Source organism: Pelodiscus sinensis, chromosome 2, assembly GCF_052426305.1.
Source record: "Pelodiscus sinensis isolate ZL-2025 chromosome 2, ASM5242630v1, whole genome shotgun sequence".
Lineage (NCBI taxonomy): Eukaryota > Metazoa > Chordata > Testudines > Trionychidae > Pelodiscus > Pelodiscus sinensis.
In genome coordinates this window covers 115556529-115571763 of record NC_143053.1, presented here as the reverse complement: position 1 = coordinate 115571763, position 15235 = coordinate 115556529, and the positions used below count along the sequence as shown (strand labels likewise).

The window sequence follows — 15235 nt, the reverse complement described above, 5'->3', positions numbered from 1 at the left end:
TATTAGGACACTTCCACTTTTGGTGCCAAGATCAGCAATAAAAAGATTAAATAAAATTGGCCCCAAAACTGATCCCTGAGGAACTCCGCTAGTAACCTTCCTCCAACCTGACAGTTCACCTTTCAGTATGACCCGCTGTAGTCTCCCCTTTAACCAGTTGCTTATCCACCTCTCAACTTTCATATTAATTCCTATCTTTTCCAATTTAACCAATAATTTCCCATGTGGTACTGTATCAAATGCCTTACTAAAGTCGAGGTAGATTAGATCCACTGCATTTCCTTTATCTAAAAAATCTGTTACTTTCTCAAAAAAGGAGATCAGGTTGGTTTGGCACGATCTACCTTTTGTAAAACCATGTTGTAATTTGTCCCAATTGCCATTAGCCTCAATGTCTCTAACTACTTTCTCCTTCAAAATTTTTTCCAGGATCTTACATACTACAGAGAGGAGATTGAGGCATTGTATGTTTAAGAATAGATTATTTAAAACTTCAAGAGCTTGTGCAAAGGACAATCCTGCTTCATACAAGAGGGTAGAATAGAAAATGTAGGGCATCTTTTCCAGCCCCATTTTCTATCTATGGGTAGATATACTACAGGACAAAGTCAAATTAAGATACACAACTTCAGCTATGTTAACTGCTCAAGTTAGCTGAAGTCGAAATAGCTTAACTCGACTTGTGGCACTGTCCACACTGCAGGAAGTCAAAGGGAGAACACTCTTCCTTCGACTTCCCTTATTCCTTATGAAGCAGGACTACCGGCATCAACCAGATTGTCCCCCTCACTTCGAATTAGCTATCTTAACTCGACCGTTAATTCAAACCGTGGAAGATCGACAGCAGCAGCTTTGATCTTTTTCTGCAGTGTAGATGTACCCTAAGGTGGCAAAGGGTCTCTCTTCTCCATTGTCAGTTAAAAACACCACTCCCTACTCCTATTTTTGTTCTTTGTTTGCTATCTTCCTCTCAGCAACTACAGGGAGTTGAATAAATCTGATATTTACAAGAATCAGGATCATTTTGCTTTGAAGGCACTGGCCTGAATCTTAACCACTGCTGCTATCATAGTTCAGGGTTTTTTTTTTAAAAAAAAGTGGCCTTTTTTGCAAAAAAACTTCACCTGCGTCTAAACTGCCACTGCATTCTTTCAAAATTAAATTGAAAGAACGCAGCAGTTTTTTCAACAGCGGTAAACCTCATTTTACGAGGCAGAATGCCTTTTTTCAAAAGAGCTCTTTCAAAAAGGCATTCTTGACTGCAAACAGGACTTATTCGAAAGAGAGCTTCCAGATTGCCTGGGTGCTGTCTTTCGAAAAAGCAGATCGCTTTTTTGAAAAGTTGTGGCTGTCTAGATGATCTCTTTCAAAAGAAGCATGTAGTCTAGATGTACCCATACTTCACGAGAGTAGTGCACAGCTGGAAATATTGCTTGACAGTCCTCCATTCATGTCAACCTGACCCTCACACTTATATTAATAATTCCAATAGGTTACAAATAAAACTTCATCAGCTTTGTGTCAGAGAAAATAGGCATGTCAGGTGCACTTCTGAAGAAAAAGTGATGTCCAGAGAGGGGACTGTCCTGGGACATCATTTTAAAATCTCTCTGAAGCCATCAAGGAGTAAATTGGTGAAGTGACATTTGGGAAGGAAATTCTGTGTTCAGATTCCGTGGTGATGGGTGAGAGTATAAACCCCTAAGATAGACCGGAAATACAAGGAGGAATGGGAAAAGGCAGAAAGATGGGTAAGAAAAGTAGCATCCCTTTTCCATGTAACAGTAGCCACTACTGTCTACACATTATGGGCTCGTCTACACTGGCCCCTTTTCCGAAAGGGGCATGTTAATTTCACAGGTCGTAATAGGGAAATCCACGGGGGATTTAAATATCCCCCGCGGAATTTAAATAAAAATGTCCGCCGCTTTTTTCCAGCTTTTAGAAAAGCCGGAAAAGAGCGTCTACCCTGGCCCTGATCCTCCGGAAAAAGCGCCCTTTTCCGGAGGATCTTATTCCTACTTCAAAGCCGGAAAAGAGCGTCTACCCTGGCCCCGATCCTCCGGAAAAAGCGCCCTTTTCCGGAGGATCTTATTCCTACTTTGAAGTAGGAATAAGATCCTCCGGAAAAGGACGCTTTTTCCGGAGGATCGGGGCCAGGGTAGACGCTCTTTTCCGGCTTTTCTAAAAGCCGGAAAAAAGCGGCGGACATTTTTATTTAAATGCCGCGGGGGATATTTAAATCCCCCGCGGATTTCCCTATTACGACCTGTGAAATTAACATGCCCCTTTCGGAAAAGGGGCCAGTGTAGACGTAGGCTATATGACTGGGGTAAAGAAACCTTACCTGGGGGCAGCTGGGCTTTCAATATGTCCCATTGCCTAGAGAACTTATGGCTGAAATGGCTTCATTTTTTCATGCCCTCTTTCAGAATGTTCCCTTCCAGGTATTTAACTACAAAATGTTTGCCCAAGACATATATTGCTACACTGGGATAAAATGATTTGTTTCACAGCTTGTTGCACTCTCCTCACATAGTGAGCCTGTGTTTCATGCCAACCTTTGTTTAAAGTCAATGCTTGTCAAAACTGTCAGGTGACCTTACTGCATAAGGACTGAGTCACTGAACCAGTCTAGTCAGCATAAAACCCTTTTTCTGGCTCTCAGAGAAGGAAGAGGGAGAGCTTTATGGTCCTCCTCTGTCCCCCATTTCTCTCTTCACCGGAACTACAAGTTGGAAGGGCACAGAACAGAGAAGCACAGGGGGGAGAGACAAAACTCAGCCTTGCTTTGATCTGTTCCACTGCTTTAGACAGAGAACAACAAAAGCACAAGCACTTGAGTGATTCACAACCCTAAAAAAAAAGTCCTTGTTTTTTAGTCTGGGACCAGACAATAGAGTCTAGTATCTCACCCACTTTCCTGTGAGCCAGGCCCTTATAAACGCCCCCTTATCTTTTAATGTCCATATTTATCTCATCTTCTTCTCCCCCGTGTGTTCTCTCATTTGCTTTCATCACTTGCCCTGGTGCTCTCTGTCCCTTCTATTCTCTCTCACCTCTCTCCCCATTCCCTACCTCCCCTTCTTTGATCTGCCTTTGCATTCCAATGTCCTTTCCTCATCTGTCTCCCCGCATCTTCATCAGCTCCATCTTTAGCAGACTGTAATAATTTTAAAACTTCTGTGATGCCTCTGGTCCCTTCATCTCTCAAACTGTATGTTGTGACTAGACCCTGCCAGCAAGTCTGCATCTTGCCAGCTGATCACAGGAACCACACATGCTTCTAGTCCTCCCAGTGGCTGAGCTGATTTAGTGGAGCAGAGAAGCCAGTAGATGTAACCCTAGCAAAATCTAGTATGAGATTTAAACATAAATGCGGTTGGGGAGTGGGGGGACTGATAAAGGCACAGTACTAAAGTCTAGTGGAGATACATACCAGGAGATGGAAGTATAGCCAGTAGAAAGACTATAAAAACAAATGACAAAATCTCAAAATAAACGTGAGTGGTGGGGATTTCCCAAGAAAGAGAATTTGCAAATTGTACTTGTAATTCAAACTACTCACAGGTAGGGGAAGGAAGGGGAATGCTAGTGGTGTTAATTCATTTGACACATTATACTCCCAAAGAAACTACCTCTCTCAAGCATCGCGCTCTGCTCAGTTACATTGAAACGAGATATCGTGGAACATAACAGACCACAACCAAAATCCTTTCCCTTTCAGAAAAAAATGCATCAACAGAATCTCATGTGGATACAAGAAGCATTTGCACACGGAACAAATATTTACCATCACTCTGAATGGCTGCTACACTGCACTGTATTCTTTTTGGCAAGCTAGAGCGGGACAAATGTTCTCGGAAATAGATAAATAGAATTCTGCCCTCACAAACTACTGACAAACATTGCAGGCCACTGAACCTTGGGTCCTCGTTGCTTCTCAGAGAGCAGGAGGCCTACACGGGTGGGGGCTAAACATAGAATTGGCTTCTCAAGTGTCCTGAGAGGACAAAGAGCTACAGTGTGATATAAATAATAGTTATTAATAACTAGCATGTATACCTAAATACAGCAAAACCTGCAATAAGGACCACTTCCAAGAGACATTCCCCTCTACTGACCAACCACTTTTAAAGAGCACCCAAGATTTCCATTGCAACTTGTTTAACCTTTAATTAAATAGCACATCTACTAAACAACTATTTTTTGCTGACCTCTTAAGCTAGGTTTCACTAGAGTATATAAAGGCACGTATTATACGCTGCTCTGCTCCATTACATTCCGAGTACACTTTTTTGTACAAGTACTACTGGTGGCAAATACAGGTTATATAACTGTGCCATAACCACTTCAGAACAGCAAGAACCAGGATTTCCTGGTATGTCAAAAATGGGAACTGCAACTGCTACCTATGACAAGGGGGTGGGACTGCCAAGGGGTGTAACAGTTCTGGGTCATGTCCGTGCACCTTGACAACTTGCCAGGCTATAATAAAAGAGACCTGTAGGGAGCAACAGATGTCAGAGTTGGTAATTTTCCTCCTTGCCTCAGCTGCTTGAAACTGCCTCAACTGGATAAATGCCCGCCTAGTTCCTTCTTTGGCTAGTCACCCAAGCATGAACAACATGAGCAGCTGCCAGCTCCACTGGAAAATGTGCAGGTCTAAAGATCACCTGTGAGTGTGCAGCGTCTGAATGAGCCATTCTGCACGTCTCCTTCACAGAGCTGTGCTGCTAACTTACGTTTGAAAATGATGACAGGAACTGCTGCTTTTACAGAAAACAACAGCTGACTGCAGTGCAAGCTGTCCAAATGCCGAGAATAAGAAAGCTCAAGAGAGGCTTTTTCCTCCACAATATCACATTTACCGTAGGGGGGCTGTTCCGGCTTGGATAGCATAACAGATCATCCTCATCCTGAACCTTAACCCGTTTTTTAGAACCCAACTATACTAAATTCCCTGCCAGTTTCCAGTTTCTCTCCACAACTAAAAACTGACGTGTCAAAACACACCAGGTAAGGCATTCTTGGATCGTTCGCCATTGAGACTTGGCCAAATTCAGAGGTGGTGCATCAGGTGGTGTCAGGGGAACCAACAGCTTCTCCAACCCCCTGGCAAAGTGTGTGGAGGACAGTCAGCTCTGCAGCCCCAGAAGGGGCGGGGCCTCAGGCAGAAGGGGCAGGGTCTTGAGTGAAAGGGGTGGGGCCAATGCCAGAGCAGTAAGCTCGCCTCACCTCCTAGAGCATGCCACTGGCCCCCTCCCACCTCTCAGAACCATGCAGAATGTGCAGAGTGGCGCTCTGGTGGTGATTAATAGGGCCTGGGGCTTCAGCCACTGTTGATGCCGTGGTAGCAGCAGTGGCAGCAGGGAGCCCTGGGTCCCTTTGAATCATCGTCTCCTGGGGCAACTGTGCCTTTCCTTCTCCCCCTCCCATCAGCAGGCCTGGGTTGTGTCAACAAGACTCTCTTAAATTAACTTAAATTAAACAGTCAAATTTAGACCTACTGAATCTCATTGTACTTAAGCATAACTTTAATTTACATCTACTTATGACTCTTTGGCATATCAATTCCACAACTCTTAGAATCCCTTAAGCATTCTCAAAGTGGGTGAAGTAGGCCCAGGGCAGTCAAAGTATTAAGGAGTCTCATGGATCATCTACACTTCGAACACGGTAGCATGTCAGTGAAGATGATACCTAACCTAAGCCCTAAGGGAGGGCTTCTCCTGTCAGCATAGGAAATCATCTCCCCTATAGGTGGTAGCTAGAGCAACAGGATAATTCTCCCATCAACCTATCACTGTCCACACTGGGGGGGGGGGGGGGGTAGGTCAGTTTAACTGCGTCAATCAAGGATGTGGATTTTTCACACTCTTTGAAGTTCTATCAACCTAAATGACTAGTATGGGCTAGACCTCTGACTTTGGCACTGTAAGCAGAATTACCACATGTTTCATGAGGAAGCCTGTTTTTCTGAGATTTACAGGCCAGCTATGCACACTTAAGAAGTCTGGATGGCCTGTAAAGCATCCCTGCTTTTAACTGCTTATCCAAACTGAACATGAACTCTAAATCTTTTGAGGCTGCCCCATCCCTAGTCATGACCCAGCTGGCTTATGATTTCATGCAAAGAAAACTGATAAACTCACTTTGCTAGAACTGTGGTTTACTAGAGTTTGGCGCTCTCCAGGTTGCCATAGCAAATCTGAACTGTATGTTCTCCCACTTCCCTCCCCCTCGCTTCTCCACCCTGTCGTCCTGTCCCGAGGTATTCACAAATGCATCTGGCCCAAGTCACACTTTCTGAGCCTTTAAAAGAATGTCAGATTTGCAGGCTGTTTATTCATGTGTCATTAATTCCAGGGAAAAGAGCAGCATCCGTGTCATTATCACATTAATTAGTTTCACTGAATTGTCTGCATTAATACAGCAAGGCTCATGGCAATGTCTGATGCTGGAATGTTTTCTGAGCTGGGAGTGGTGAGTCCAGAAGCTTGTTTAACAAAGGCAGGAAAGACCATGTACTCACACCAAGTGATTCAGCTAATTTATTTTTAAATGCTGTATCAACACGAAAGCCAGAGGGGTGCAAATCAATGTATCCCTGCATCCCAGCACTACTGTCTCCCTCTCAACTGTCTATTTAAATGACTCAGAGAGCCTGTTTAATCAGATCCAGTTCCTGCCATCTGTAGCGGCTGATGTATTATAGGGACTGGGTATTCTGTACTAAGCATAATAGAAATCCATTTGGATAACTGTACTTTGTTCAGTACAGTACCCCCTTGCCATCATTTACAGCAGGCAAGGGTGATGTTTTAGGGATTCCCTCCACCCCTATCCTCCCCCACCCCATCCCCCAGATGTAATGATTCATGGAGACAAATTAGTGTGCTCCATAGACCCTCTGTTTCTCTCAGCTACTAATCACAATCTTTGGGCCATAGGAGCATGCCTAAGATTCCAGACGAGCACTCTCCCAGAAATCTCCTGCTCCCTCCGAACCTCTGCTCTGCTACTACCTTTGCTCATGGATACTCCGTGCAGAGTGGGGCAGAAAAGGGAAGGAAATGTAGAACTTCTAGGGTGTGTCTAGACTGCAGGCTTCTTTCGAAAGAGCCTCTTTCGAAAGCATCTTTCGAAAGAGGCTCTTTCGAAAGAGCGCGTCTAGACTACAATGCGCGGATCGAAAGATCGATCCGCTATTTCGAAAAAGAGCGTCCAGACTGCCGGACGCTCTTTCGAAATTGAAAGCCACCCGGAACTGCTTCTGCCAGGGCATGGGGGCAGCATTTCCTTCCGGGTGCTGCCTGCCTGCCCTTTGCAGAGACGCGTGGTGAGAGGGACACTCCTGAACACCCGTTGCTCTGCTCCTGCAGCTGCCTTTGCTGTCCCTTGAGGAATTTTGCAAGGCATTGCAGTGCTGCTTTGGAGTGCTCAGCTTCCTGGGACACCCCAGCAGCTTTTTTCTTTTGAGGTTTTTCTGCTTGCAGACCCTTATTTGTGGCATGGAGCCAGAGCTGCCCCTGGGCAGGCGAGGGCCCCACACCACCATACTGCAGCTGTTGCTGCATCTTCGTGAGACAATCATGAGGCTCCTTCCCGAGCTGGACCCAGACCAGAGGGACGAGGGGTTCCCCCGTCCGGCAGCCACACTGCCCTTGCCTCCGAACTTTTTCGTGGACAGGCGTGTTTGGAGGTTTGACACCAGCTCTGAATGGTGGGACCGGCTCGTGATGGAGATCTGGGATGACCAAGACTGGCTACGGAACTTCCGCATGAGAAAGACCACTTTCCAGGAGCTCTGTACCTGGCTCGCCCCTGCTCTGCAACGGCAAGACACCCACCTGCGGCCCGCCATCCCCCTGGAAAAGAGGGTCGCCATTGCCCTCTGGAAGCTGGCAACCCCCGACAGCTACCGCTCCGTGGGACACCAATTTGGCGTGGGGAGATCTACTGTCGGGGCCGTCTTGATGGAGGTAAGTCATTGTCTGGGGACAGTCACAGTTTGGGGTGGGGGGAAGGGAGACTGTCAGGAAGGGCCAAGTGGAGTGGGAGTGGGAGTGGGAGGGAGCTCCTCCACTCACCCTGAATTGGGGGGCGGGGGGGGGGGTTCTGAGGAGGGGATTCCCGGGCTGTTTGTTTGAGAGGGAAGGTGGGCGGTGGGTTCTCCTCCTAAGACATAAGGCACCCCTTCTAACACTTTGTTGTCTGTCTCGTTCTGCAGGTGGTAAGGGCCATCAATTCGGAGCTGCTCAACAGGCTCATCTGTCTACCGGATCTGGACAGCGTCATGGCCGGCTTTGCTGCCCTCGGCTTCCCCAATTGCGGAGGAGCTTTCGATGGGACACACATTGCCATCCGTGCACCGCCCCATCGAGCAGCCCAATTCATAAACAGAAAGGGCTACTTTTCTATGGTCCTCCAGGCCCTGGTCGACCATCGTGGACAGTTTTCGGACATTTGTGTTGGGTGGTCAGGGCGGGCACACGATGCCCGCATCTTCAGGAACTCGTACCTGTACCGGAGGCTTCAGGCAGGAACTTTTTTCCCCCATCTCCAGTTTGCGGTTGGGGATGTGCACATGCCGGTGTGCATAGTGGCTGATGCCGCCTATCCCCTGATGCCATGGCTGATGAAGCCCTACACCAGCCAGGTGGATGCGAGCAAGGAGCAGTTTAATGCTCGCCTTAACCGGGCTCGCAACCAGGTGGAATGTGCGTTTGGCCGTTTAAAGGGCAGATTCCGGTGCTTGCTCACACGCCTCGACATGGGGGAGACCAACATCCCCGAGGTGGTGGCCGCGTGTTGCGTCCTCCATAACCTCGTGGAGAGGAAAGGGGAGGCCTTCCTACCAGGGTGGGGGAGAGCTGCTGATGCCCAGGAGAGGCTCTTTGCCCAGCCCCGGACAGCTGCCATCCGCCAGGCTCACCGGTCTGCAGTTGGCATCCGGGAGGCCCTCCGGGACCAATTCTCCAGTGGAGGCCACTGAGTGCACTGAGGGGCTTCTGCCTGGGGACTGGGCCCTGGCCCCCAATAGAAGCTTCACTGCACAACCCATCTCCTGACCCAGTTTGGACACATCACTTACACCAGGGTGTGTTTCAAAATAAAATGTTCTCTTTACTTATTTATAATTTTGTACATATAATCCAACAATGTGGCAAAATAACAAAAATTTTCTTCATTTTTGTTGTTGCCAAACTATATACAATAAACAAACAGTGCCTTTAACCCTTTGTTTGTGCTTTAACTGGGGTGATGGGGGTGATTGAAACCTGGAGGGGGGAAGGGGCCTGGAAACCTGGAGGGGGGAAGGGGATCAGGTTGAACGGGGCTTGGCAGATTTCCCTTTCCTGGCTGGGCCTCGTGTTTGGGGTGCTCCCCGGCTACGGGATCGGGTGATGCACCTGTCGGTTGGCTGGCTGCTGGGGGGCTCTTGGGACGTGGAAGCCTGGGGGAGAGGAGGGCCAGGGGGAGAGAGGGGCTGGGGAGCTGGGGGGGCTGGGGGAGAGGGAGGTCCAAGGGGGGAAAGGGCTGCTGTTGTGGAAGGGGGGTTTGGTGGGGTGGGGTCATGGGGTGCTGGAGGAGCAGGACCAGGCACAGCAGCAGGCAAGCCGCTGACCTCCCTCAGGGTGGCGTACAGCACCGTGCGCTGCAGGACCAGCTCATTCATGAGCCGATCACGCCACCTCTCCTCTGCCTCCGCCCTCTGGAGCAGGATGGCGTTCTGCTGCTGCACAGCCTCGACGTGCTGCCGGAGGATGTCGGCGTAGACACGCCTGTGTCTGCGGCTCCCATGTCTCCGAGGTGGAGATGGAGATGGAGGTGGGGCTGGGGTGCTGCGGCCCTCTTCCACGGCTGGTCCGGCTGTGGAGGAAAAGAAGAAGACACAATCAGTCCTATAAACTGGACTCTGTAGCACTTACAATACTAACAGGATGGTTTATTAGGGGATGAGCTTTCCAGGGCCAGACCCACTTCCTCAGATCAGAGTAACACGGCTACATTACTATCACAATCAGTCCTGTGTGCAACAGCTGTCCAAAAGGGCATGCCCTCTCCCTTGAGACAGGGGAAGCAGACATTCTGAAGGTCACACTGTGTGTGTGTGTGTGTGTGTGTGTGTGTGTGTGTGTGTGTGTGTGTGAGACCTGGGCATCAGCATGAGCATGACAGGTTTCCCTTGTGCATCGCCCACTGTGCACCCACCCACCTACCTTCCCCTCCCCCCCCCCCGGGTGTGACACAAACTCACTGTACTCACCTGCTGCTTCCTCTCCCGTGCCAGATGACGCCTGGGAGGCCTCAGAGGTCTGGGTGACTGGCTCCAGGGTGAGGGTCGCCGTCTCCTCGGTGTCCTCCTCCTCTGGGCCCATGTCCCCGTCTCCAGACTGCTGTAGCTCCCGCTCTGGAGCATCCACCACCGGGTCTGCCAGTCCGGACTGCACGAACCGCCGTGGTGTGCGTGCTTCTGCACTGCCACCCAGGATCTGGTCCAGCTCGGGGTAGTAGGGGCAGTAGTGGGGGGCTGCCCCAGAACGGGAGCTCTCCTCCCTGGCTTTGGCGTAGCCCTGCCGCAGCTCTTTTACCTTTGAGCGCACCTGGTCCTGGGTGCGGGGGTAGTGGCCCTTCTGGGCCAGGGCTTCAGCCATGCGGCCATAAATGTCGGCATTTCGCCGCCGGCTTTTGAGGGCCTGTAAGGCCTCCTCCTCTCCCCACAGCTCCAGCAGGCTCTTTATCTCTGTGCCGGACCAGGATGGTGCCCGGCGCTTGGAGCCCTTGGCTGGGTCCCCAGAAGGCTCGGAGGAAGGGCCAGGACGCTCTTGGGGCTGTGACATGCTGCAGCAAGGTCGCCGTGTGCTCTGGCTCCTTGTCTGCAACAAGTGGCTGTGAGGGTGCGCCTGTCCCTTTAAGGAATGGCTGCAGCCAGGAACCACAGACGTGCAACCCATGGCCCAGATTGTCCACCAGGGCTTGTTCCTGGAGGCCAATAATTTCGAAAGAAAGGGCTCCCCCCGTCCAGACTCACGTTCTTTCGACGGATCTCCCTCGAAAAAGGCGTTCTTCCTCGTGAAACGAGGTTTACCGCCGTCGAAAGAAAAGCCGCGTTCTTTCGATTTAATTTCGAAAGAACGCGGCTTGAGTCTGGACGCAGGGGAAGTTCTTTCGAAAAAAGGCTACTTTTTTCGAAAGAACCCCTGAGTGTGGACACGGCCCTAGAGAGTCCACAACCAAATGCAAATGTCTGATCAAAGTCTCTGATCAGTTTGGTCAATGGTCCCCATACACACAAAGATGCTGTAACATAATTCCAGGTTCGGTAGTGCTGGGAGTTTTGAATATTAACAAACTATATTGTCAGCTCATGTATTCTTGTGTTCACCAAGACTGATCTGTCAAAGATGTGCCTTTAAGCACTTTTAGTGTGCCCCCTCACCAGTCTCCAACCAAGATGTACTTTACAGGTCTTTATGACACTATCCCTGTTGCACTTAGGAATATACACAAGTTAACTTGTACACACTGTTGGTCTCAGGATATTAGAGCAACAAGATGGGTGCAGTAAAAGATAATACTTCACCCACCTGGTCTCTCTCATATTCTGGGACCATGCATGCAACAGTGGAAGTTATCTGATTTTGAAACTCCGCAATATGAAGGAAAAAAAAGCAAAGCTTAACAGCAACATCTACTTCCTGATCAAATGCAAGAAACAAAACATCCCCAGAGGTCACACCATCTATAATCCTCTAACCACCACGTATTACTCCCAATACGGTGAACAACTCTGCAGAAGGACTTCAGAAAAACCACTTACTGCACCTCACGTACTCCAGAAGAGGGACCGCTTCAGACAAGAAATCATCACATGCTCCCATGCACTGGAAGAAAAATAATAAAATGGCCAGAGCTGAAGAAGAGCTCTGCGTAAGCTTGAAAACTTGTCCCTCTCACTGCCAGAAGCTGGTCCAACAAAATATATTATTGGACCTATTTCTGTTGGTGAGTGAGATAAGTTCTTGAGCTTACTTGGAACTCTTCTTACATCAAACCTGAGAAAGAGCTCTATGTAACTCAAAGCTTGTCTCTCTTACCAACAGAAGTTGGTCCAACAAAAGATATTACATCATCCCACTTTGTCTCTCTAATAACTTTTTTAAATAATAACTGGCTTGCAATCATGTCTGTCTATAGAAAAGACATTTCTTGCATACGAAAGCTCTTTGTGATTTGCACAACCACTGTGCTGTTCTTTTATATCAACAATACATCAAATCAGTCTCCCATGTACCTACACCAAAAGTTTTATCTATCAACACTAAAGCCTGAGCAATACAATGGCATAAAGCCAGCTAGACTTTAACATCGCTGCTTCAAAATCACATAAGGACATTCCAGAGCTGCAACTGTAAATAATTACTGCCTTATCAGCATAAGATCAGAACTGGGTTACAGGGAAAAGGAGAGTACAGTTGCTCAATCCAGCCAAATTGGAGGCGTGTCTGGGACCAAAGGAGTGCTGCATGCAACTGAGAAAGGTACATTTTCTTTTCCTCTTTGAGGAAGCATGATTGATGAGGGGAGCTGACTGATTTGGGCCGGGCTTCTAATGGCGAGGATGATTGGGGACTGGTGCTCCTGGGGATCAGATTGGATCAAATACCCACTGGTGACCTGACACCCTAAGGCTCTTTCCACAGATCATTTCAAAATCTGTAGCCCCAGATACATGGCTAACAACTACCTGCAGTTGTAGGAGAAGATCTGTACTGGCCTTGAGGTACAAATAGCCATGCAGTGCTTGTGAAATATTTTCCTGGTAGCAACCCTGTGATGTATTTTCAGCATGCTGCATGGGTCATTGTTGCCTAATACCCTTAATGAGAAGAATAGGAGCACCTTGCAACCGGAGTCAAACATCAGCGTCAGTACTTGGAAAGCACAGAGACTATTCTCCAGTCCAGAGAGTCAGACACAGACAATAATAAAATACACTTTAAAAAAAAAGTCGACATCAAAGTAGGCAACCAAGGACCCAGAAACGAATGGATTTCACGCTTAGTTAATTGCTTGGATTAATTAAATGGAAGGAGCTGCAGGCATGTTGGTAGCAAACTGCTCCCCAGCACTGATGGAAGCTCAACAATAAGTGAAAAATGTCACATGAATCTGATTTGGTGGCTTTCGCCATACACTTCCTTCCCTATCTCAGACTCAAATCCTGAAGGTAAATATCTGGACTTCATTTCTGTGGCTCTTTATGGCGTGCTCGAACCCTTCAGTAACCGACATGTTTGTGCCTGTTGCCGTCCTACTGCTTTTGTTTCCCTTTGGGGGAGGTAGAGAGGAAGAAGAGAAGTTGTTGGGTTTGCATTTCACAACTCTCCACGTAAGCCACATGCCATGGTTCAGAGTCTCCCTCAAGTCACAATATCAGGAACCGAGAGAGGGAGTGTTTACACAGTTCATTATCCTCTTTGCAGTTGCTATAGCAACTACAAGGGGTCAGCTTATAGAAGGGGAGGAAGTTCACTTCAGGGGAGTTCAGCTTTCCAACTACAGCATCAAGCATGGCTGAAAAACAAAAGGCCAGGCTCTGGGAGGAAACACATTTTTAAAAGTTTCCTATGTGTAAAACTACCCAAGCTGTCTAAATCACCAGGAGATGCCACATTCCTTTCACTGTGGCCAGAGAGATGCTCTGGTATTGCTGCTGTAGAGCTACATTTTCAACAGTCCTTCTCACTCAGATGCCTGCAAAACATTTTAGAGTAGCACATTAACCAACAACTTCAGCACCACATTTCCATAAAGACTTGTAAATGTGCACCCCAGTTTGGTTGGCACAGGTGTTTGTGGCAGCAGAGCAGAACCTAGATGCTCAAAACCTATTTGCAGCTATAAATGATGTCATTTATGGATGCAAATTGTACTGGCCCCAATGTTCTCTCTAGTGGAGTTCTGTGGCACGAATGCATCTGACGAAGTGGGTCTTTGCCCACAAAAGCTTATGCTCCAACACTTCGGTTAGTCTATAAGGTGCCACAGGACTCCTCGCCACTTTTGCAGATTCAGACTAACACGGCTACCCCTCTGATACTCTAGTGGAGTTGTGTCAGTAAAAAATGTAGCCCTTCCTGTTCAGAGGTGGGGGTATTTATTGAAGGGCATCTTTTTAAAAGAAGACACACAACAGCATGAACACATTTGCAAACATAGCGATAACAGCATGACCAAAAATGTATGTATTTTAATTGCTTCGAAAATTATAGACCCCAGGCCTGCAATTCACCACATCTGCATGGAGCCCCCCGAAAGCAATGTCAACCACAGTCCTCCCACATGATGTCAAATTGTAGGACTAGATACCTAATTAGGTGCCCAAGCTGCCACCAATCCTGCACAACAACGTGCACAAAGGTAGGTAAGATAGGATGGAGTCTAGCTGCATCTGTAACCCCTACCCTCCCACTGTCTTGGTGCCCCAGCCACTCTGTGACACTATTGCTGGACAAATGTTGAAGCTCCAAGCTGCCCACTCCTGCTCCCTTCCCCCCCAAAACGAAAAATAAACTAGCCTTGAAGTGGTATGTGAGGAACTCGATTCTGTCCCAGCTGTCCAGTGCAGCAGCATGTGTGCAGTGGGGACAGACTTCTCACAGCATTAACACTGCTCCTGAGTGGAAGGCAGAGCGGCCATCAGTGATCTGTCACAGAGTGTCATGGGGTTGGAATGAGGTTAGCGCAGGGGACAGCACTGTGATGGGGAATAAATAATTCTTTGCCCTCCTCCACATGGGGAAAGTGACCACGTTCTCAAATCATTTTCAGCAACTGATCTCCACAGTGGCTCTCACAGTGGATGGACAGAGCGAGGGTCTACAAAAGGATCCTGAACCATCTGTTTGCCAAAATCCATTTAAAGGATGCCCCTCTCCTTCTCCAGCAGCTGGCCCAGCTAAGCGAGCCCACCCAGATTTTCACTGAAAAGGAAAATGGGTTCAAAGCCGGATGAATTTTCCAGCATAGCTGGGCCCCAAGCCCTCCTTTTGGCAAGGATTTCAAAGCACACACCTCAGCATTGTTCATTAACAATGGTGTCCAAGCTGTCTCTCACACACACACACACACACACACACGGCACGGAATCCCAGAGCTGGGGCTTGGCCAGGACACCAGGGTTAGCCGCCAATGTCTGCAAACTGGGGTGAACTGCAGGGAGCTA

At 48.2% G+C, this 15235-nt stretch overlaps 1 protein-coding gene and 1 long non-coding RNA gene across 2 annotated transcripts in view; both read right to left on the bottom strand.

Moving 5' to 3' along the window:
* Nucleotides 1-15235, bottom strand: part of LOC106733043 (uncharacterized) — a 145238-nt gene that overhangs the window by 94706 nt on the left and 35297 nt on the right. The gene's annotated exons all lie outside the window — the stretch shown is intronic.
* Nucleotides 9329-14988, bottom strand: LOC142827422 (uncharacterized). Its single transcript, XM_089776397.1, has 2 exons — nucleotides 10274-14988; nucleotides 9329-9876 (listed from the first exon to the last, which is right to left on the bottom strand). Exons 1-2 carry the CDS (start codon nucleotides 10959-10961, stop codon nucleotides 9329-9331), a joined length of 1236 nt encoding a protein of 411 aa, XP_089632523.1. The 5' UTR covers nucleotides 10962-14988.

Bases quoted from the DNA above. Each gene is read 5' to 3' on its own strand.
- LOC142827422 (XM_089776397.1), bottom strand. From the start codon at position 10,961: ATGGGTTGCACGTCTGTGGTTCCTGGCTGCAGCCATTCCTTAAAGGGA. The intron at 9,877-10,273 runs GTGAGTACAGTG...TTTCCTCCACAG, and splicing joins CACGGGAGAGGAAGCAGCAG to CCGGACCAGCCGTGGAAGAG.